The sequence below is a fragment of the Camelus bactrianus genome, chromosome 1, assembly GCF_048773025.1.
Source record: "Camelus bactrianus isolate YW-2024 breed Bactrian camel chromosome 1, ASM4877302v1, whole genome shotgun sequence".
Classification (NCBI taxonomy): Eukaryota; Metazoa; Chordata; class Mammalia; order Artiodactyla; family Camelidae; genus Camelus; species Camelus bactrianus.
Window position 1 is genome coordinate 39,521,420 of NC_133539.1, and position 7,374 is coordinate 39,528,793.

General features: G+C 35.4%; 1 protein-coding gene across 2 annotated transcripts; it reads left to right on the plus strand.

Annotated features, from left to right (window-relative positions):
- Positions 1-2,732: 2,732 nt before the first annotated feature.
- GPR15 (G protein-coupled receptor 15) lies at positions 2,733-6,967 on the plus strand. Of its 2 annotated transcripts, XM_074361844.1 has the most exons (2): positions 2,734-2,893; positions 3,059-6,967. In XM_074361844.1, the coding sequence occupies exon 2, from the start codon at positions 3,097-3,099 to the stop codon at positions 4,009-4,011; it is 915 nt and encodes a 304-aa protein (XP_074217945.1). In that variant the 5' UTR covers positions 2,734-2,893; positions 3,059-3,096; the 3' UTR covers positions 4,012-6,967. The 2 variants fall into 2 exon arrangements, with proteins under 2 accessions (XP_010964719.2, XP_074217945.1); XM_010966417.3 differs by having other exon boundaries at positions 2,733-6,967.
- Positions 6,968-7,374: the final 407 nt, after the last annotated feature.

Here is a 7,374-nt window from a genome sequence, read left to right on the forward strand (position 1 = left end):
GGAGAACACAAAGTGAAAGCAATTATCTCTGCCAGGGATGAAGGAAGAAATTTAAGTGGTTTTTTGTTGGGTTTTTTGTTTGTTTTTTTCTGGAAAGACAATTCAGAAGAGGTGACATGTGCTGTAATTAAGTTACTGATATTTACAGCTTACTCTTTTTATTTTTTTGGTCATCACCCTGTTCATACTGCCTTTTCGTATGCTTATTGTATCCAGTGTTGTTTTTGAGTTTCAGTCTGTATGTGGTTGGTCATTTTACTGTTAGCTTCCTCATGTTTATTTCAAGGAGCATTCAAAGTTAAAAATGATTGCTGCTCCAAGCTTATTTAGAACTATTACCTCCCCTACTTTATCTAGTCAGCTTTTATTGTGGGTTCTGTCTTATAATAGCTTTGCACTCTGAGTTATTAAAAGACCAGAGCTATGCTATTTGTTCCTTTATTTTAGCACAATTTATTTTCCAAATTAGGTCCCAAGATATTGATGGGTATTCTCATATTGTAGCATTTGATCACTAATTACCATAGTCTAAAGTGACTATATGTGATAAAGCAAATAATTTTGTCCACAGCTGCTTCAGAGTTTACTGAGAAAGTCAGATTCATTTGAGACAGTTTACATTAGCAGGCCAACAACTTTGGAATGCTGAAAGAAAATTTAAGGTCTTCAGAATAAATGTACAGCCAGATGTTTTCCTCCAGAGTATGAGCATGAACTCTTTTCCATTTTATAGTACTTTTTATGTGGAATTCTTGAGACATATCTAAAAATTTTTTTAGTATCTTAGGCCCAGAATCAACCTTATCTTTCAAAAAAAACAGGAGAACTTCTAGTTGCAGAATGCAAAATTCTAATAATATGAGTAAAATACAATTACAAATAAAGTAAAGTTTAAATATATATAATTGTTTCTTTAATATACACACATATATAGATACAGCATTTAAATATTTAAATATTCTATGTTTACTCTAGCAATCCTTTTCAAGTAAATGTTGTCCTGTTTCAAACTATTTGACAAAATGAATTATTCTATTAAATATTTAAGGCTTACCCTAGTGGGAATGATTTCTATTTCAGAAATGTCAAAAAGTTAATTAGTTGATCTCCTCTGCAGCCTATATTTAGTGAAGGATGTGCCCTCCCCTACTCCTTCCAGAAACAACACAGAGCAGTTAAGGACCCAAAAGAAGGCAGGCCCAGGCCCGTAAGTCAATTCCCAAGCAACTTCCAGAGGCTGCCCCAGATCAGGAGAGCCTAATCCTTCCCTGACCTAGACTCACATGCCTGAGACTGAGGTGACGACAGAGCACCTCAGGAAGAAGGGAGAAGGAGGGAGTACAGCAGGCAGTATCGTTCTTTTTAACACATGAATTACGGAAGAAATAAAAATTCAGTAGAAAGGACTTCAAATGTTTAACAATTATACTTTCATCTATACAATAGTAGTATCAGCCTGAAACTAATTTTGGTGATGAAATGGGATGGCAGGAAAGAGAAAGACAGGAAAGTGTACATGAGCCTTGAGCCACCTTGGCCAGGAGGAATTGAAATAAAAGGATAAAAGGAGTCAGTTGCAGAATTTGTCGTCTTTTACTATGGTCTTCCTAAATAAATGGGAACAGACAAGGGGGAAAATATGATAGGATCCTTTCAATGTTAGCCAGTTTCTTAAGTGTTTTGGATGAACCCAAAATCTTCCCTTTCTAGTGCCTATACTGGCAACTCCATTGTAATGTCACTTAATAAAAGTCTGTCTGTTGCCAAGTCAATAGTTCCAAGAGTGAAGTTCACGGATGTGTGGAGGCCCTTATGGAAAAGTCATAGCTCGAAAGCTAACAAAATCACTTCTGTCAAGGTGAGGTGTAAAGAAGAGAAAGTCAGAGGAATTCCAGAGTCTGATAAAGGATAGTTATTCGAGGATTAGTAGGGAGAAAATCTCCTACTCAAGGATGTTAATGCTAACAAAACAAAACTAAACTAAATTTCATTGGTTGAATTATAATAACAGATAAGCACAAAAAAATAGCAGTTTGTGATTTTTAAACCTGTGTCTGTAAGCTCCATAAATAACAACAATGCCTGCAGTTAACCCCCAATGAATTCATCCTTGCTAAGTTATACTGGATCACAAAAATGAGAGTTTTCCTAATCAGCTCAAAAAATTAATGTTTCCAAAGCACCTATTACGTGAAAGATGCTGTGTTAATTGTACTGGAAATTTTTCAAATAATAATAAAGGCACAAGACATGGCTCCAGCCTTTCGGGAATTTTTAACAACTTATTGAATGAGACAAGATCAATTATGCATGAACTGAAAGAGTCAAATAAATGGGGAGTACCTAATACCCTAACTGGAATCATTATGTTTGCCGTAGATGCGGACTGGTATGATTGGGGAAAAATTCAATTCTTTATGTGATGAAAGACTATTTTCTTCACATTTCACCATGATGTAAATAAAGGGTATCGTCCATATCACCACCTGAAAATCCTAAAAGTAAACCATATCCTGCAGGTGAAACAGGAGGCTAGATCAGAAGGACTCTTAATGTCAGAAAAACAATGTCTTTAAAGTAGGTAAGGAAAAGAAAAATTAATTCACTTCCTAATTTCTGGATTTAAAGAAACAAATTGTACATCTTAAAAAAAGAAGTCAAAAAGCACCTCAGTTTCCTGGGCAAATGCAAATGAAGAAAACCATAACCACAATCACCCAAAAACAATCAGGGTGGTGTTCCTTGTGGGCCCTTTCTGAGGATTGGTAGAAACTGCATTTTTTAATCTCTGTTTTTATGATGGTCCCAAGGTCTTTTAAGGAAGGGGGTGGTGCAGGCACCGTATAAAAGAAGCTGTCTTGAGATTTCTAAAATTTATACAAAACCTTCCTAGGTAAGGAAACTTAACAGGTTTGCCACCTGATGGACCCAGTGATGGCCCCAGAAGCCACCTTGGCTTATCCAGATTATTTCTATGCCACAAGCCCAGATCCAGATATCAAGGAGACCTACTCTCATGTTACTTATACATCAGTCTTCCTTCCTATCTTTTACGCAGCTGTGTTCCTGATTGGAGCGTTGGGGAACCTCATACTCATGAGCGCGCTGCATTTCAAACAGGGCAGCCGAAGGCTCATCGACATCTTTATCATCAACCTGGCTGCCTCTGACTTCATCTTCCTCGTCACTTTGCCTCTCTGGGTGGATAAAGAAGCATCTTTAGGACTGTGGAGGACAGGCTCTTTCCTGTGCAAAGGCAGCTCCTACATGATCTCAGTCAACATGCACTGCAATGTTTTCTTGCTCACCTGCATGAGTGTGGACCGCTACCTGGCCATCGTGTGTCCAGCCACATCCAGGAAGTTCAGAAGGAGAGACTGTGCATATGGAGTCTGTGCCAGCGTCTGGTTTATCTCCTGCCTCCTGGGGTTACCTACTCTTCTGTCCAGGGAGCTTACCCTGATTGATGGTAAGCCATACTGTGCAGAGAAGAGGGCCACTTCAATTAAACTGGCTTGGGCCCTGGTGGCCTTGATTTTTACATTCTTTGCCCCTCTGGTGAGCATTGTGACCTGCTACTGTTGCATCACAAAGAAGCTGTGTGTTCATTACCAGCAGTCGGGAAAGCATAACAAAAAGCTGAGGAAGTCCATCAAGATCATCTTTATTGTGGTGGCAGCCTTTGTCTGCTCCTGGCTACCCTTTAATACTTTCAAGCTCCTGGCCATTGTCTCCGGGTTGCAACAAGAACTCTCCTTTTCCTCAGCTTTTCTCCAGCAGGGCATGGAGGTGACTGGGCCCTTGGCATTTGCCAACAGCTGTGTCAATCCTGTCATTTACTATATATTTGACAGCTACATCCGCCGGGCCATTGTGCGCTGCTTGTGTCCTTGCCTGAAGAACTACGACTTTGGGAGCAGCACCGAGACATCAGACCTCACCAAGGCTCTCTCCAACTTCATTCAGGCAGAAGATTTTGCCAGAAGGAGGAAGAGGTCTGTGTCCCTCTAAAAGGGACAGTTACATTTCAAGTTCCTTTGGTGGATTGGAAAGTGCATTTGTGTCAGCGACAAAGAAAGGAGTATTGCTCATAGTATTCATATTGCTTCATAAAAACAAGAAAGAGTTAATCTTTACAGGGAAGACTAGAAAGTCCCTGTGTCTGTGGATATATATAGGCCATGCACTGGTTTTTTTTCAGCTGAGTGGCCTTATTTGACCCCTTTCAGTCAAGTTCACCAGGCAAAATACAACTCTTGTATGTCCTTGAACTCGGAGGTAAAGGCTCTGGCTTGGACCAGTTCTTTCTTCATGGTTGTCAACCTACACTGCGGCCTTTTCCTATCTCAGGAACCACAGTACCTTGAGCTACACCATCCTTCACATTCGGCTTCAAAGTGGACGACATTTAAAGGATTCTGCCCACTTACATCTGGTGAGCAATGTGGTGATCACACAGGTAGTAAAAAATATAATATGCCTATGCTCAGCAATTCATTGCTCCTGAGTAATGAAGTGGAGTTCTGGCCTTAATCTTTAGAACTTTGTATGCTGATTCTATAACATCTTCCAACACTGTCTTCACCCCACCACTCACAATGATGTTGGGCTGGCAAAAAACTCATGGGGGTTAAATCATTTTGTACTATGTGTATGATATGGGACTTACTTTACCACTCAGTCTTCAGTATTTTAATGAGAAAGCATAGGACAAGATTTGATTTATAAGATATACTTGTATGGTAAAAATGTATCTCATTATAATTGTGTAGTAACTACTTTTCAATGGGGTTTGGCTGTGGTCTTTGTTTTCATTGCCTTTATAAATTAGGATATGACTTTTCTTTAATTACGTTTTTAATCACCCAGTTATCTAGTTATCAAATAAAAACATTACTACCACTATAATTAGAAGTCATCAAATGCTTAACTACACCCTCGTGCAGATGATCATTTTGTATTTTAATTAAAACATTAGTGCTACACATTCTCTATAGCATCATTTGCTTGGTGTATGTAATTTCAAGATGTGATCCAATAACATAGGAAGACAGGAATCTTTGTATTCAGCTGAAGTGAAAAATCCATAATAAAGATGTTACTGGTATCTTATATACATTTTTCCAAGCCCAGAGACCTTCCGGAATTCCCTCACCTGATAAATATTTATTGAGTCATTTTGTACTTATATCCCTTTTAAAGAATTTGAAGTGAAAAATGTAATTAGCAGCAACCACAAAGGGCTTTGCAGCAGCAAACCTACTATAGTAAACCTCTTCTGATTCAAGATAAAGTGGGTTATGTTGTTACCCTCACTGTTGACTCAGATGAATTACTGCTTTACTTCAAAATATTGAGTTTAAAAATCAGGGAAATTAGCAATATTGAGCATTTTTTCATGTGCCTATTGGCCATTTGTATGTCTTCATTGGAGAATTACTTGTTTAGGTCTTCTGTCCATTTTTGGATTGGGCTGTTTAGGTTTTTTTGTTATTAAGTTGTATAAGCTGTCTATATATTCTGGAAATCTTTGTCAGTTGCATCATTTGCAAATATTTTCTCCTCTTCCATTGGAAAGCAGGTGGGAAGGGATAAATTTGTCAGTTTGATATTTGCAAAGGTTAACCACCATATATAAAAATAGATAAAAAGTAAATTTATCCTCTATAGTACAGGGAATTATTTAATATTTTATAATAATCTTTAATGAAAAAGAATAGGAAAATGAATATATGTATATATGCATGACTGGGACATTGTGCTGTGCCCCAGAAATTGACACATTGTAACTGACTATACTTAAACTAAAAAAAAAAAAAAAAAATCATAGAAAGCTGAGAATCTTTTCAGACACTAGGTAATTCAAATTCATCCTATATATCTTTCATATTAGGAGAAATTTCAAATATTGGGTATCTTATGTTACAGTCTATTTAGAAGTTTTTGGTTTTATAAATTGGTTAGTTTGTTCATTTGTCTTAAATTTTTGTTAAATAAAAATATGATTTCCTCATATAAGTATTCTTCTATACTGTATTAATTTCTATTAACATATTCACTTAATACTGATATTCTAACAGCCTTTTAATATATTATCATAGATATAGGAAAAAAAGACTGTAGAAGTCATTGAAAATAAAATTTCTTGGAAAAATTTCAAAAGTGAATTCAAAACAATTAAATAGATCTTCAAAGGGTAAATAAAATCAAAATACAGAAAGAAGACATTCACTTTTTAAAAACAAACCAATAAAAGCACTATAACTAATCACGAAGTCATTGCCTTTGAGAAATACTACCTTTAAAAAATAGCCTGGTCAATTAACTAAGATATCTGTTAGGAAATGAGAAAATCTTGGTTATTTGGTTTAGCTTCACCCTTAATGCTAGGACATTAAACAAGCTATGTTAATCTTTCATACCTAGATGTCATTGGTAATATCTATGGCTATAGAATTCTCAAGGACATTGTAAGACTGACAAATTTAAGTACAAGTTTTTTTTTAAATATTGAGTAAAAAGTTATATAAAACAATTTGGTTTCTATCGTTAATTATTGAACGTTATATAAAAATTTCCAATGACTATCAAATGACGCTTAATTGCTCTTATTTAACAAATACTAAGAATCCCTCTTACTTCTTTTTCATCCCTCTAGTTTCTGCTGGGCATGTTTAAAATAACATCAAAGAAAGAATATATTGCTGTACTTTTTAATACTTTAAATATATACGCTAATTGTGTGCCTTAAGAATATCTTAGCATATTTTATATTCATAATATATCAATAATGGAAGGAAAAACAGGCAAAATTTTACAGATAGCATAACTCTGATAGAAAACAGCATAACTCTGATAGAAAAAATTTTAAATGTGAGTAAGTTGTTAATGTTACTATGTCATGCATGGGTTCCTCTGGTATGAAATTTAATTTACAATATAATAGCATTAAAAGTTCTTTAATAAATTATTTGATTAGGTCTCATCTTGTTTATTTTATTTATTTTTTAATTTTTTAATTGAAGTACAGTCAGTTACAATGCGTCAGTTTCTGGTATATAGCACAGTGTCCTAGTCATGCTCATTTTGCTTATTTTAAACCATAATATTTCTGCATTTTAAATATGAACAAATTCTATTTTTACACATATGTAGATACCAGCATAAGTAGAAATATAAATCTATATTTATAACTTTTAAAGATTTTTATTATCTCCAATAAACTACCCTGAGAGTTACTTTGTGGAAATTTAATGTCATTAGAGAATGAATCAACACATATTGCCACAAATTTTAGAAAATTAATCTGACACCCTAACACAGTCATGCCTTGCCAGTTACATCCAAAATTAGAAAAATAAAACATAGTAAGAG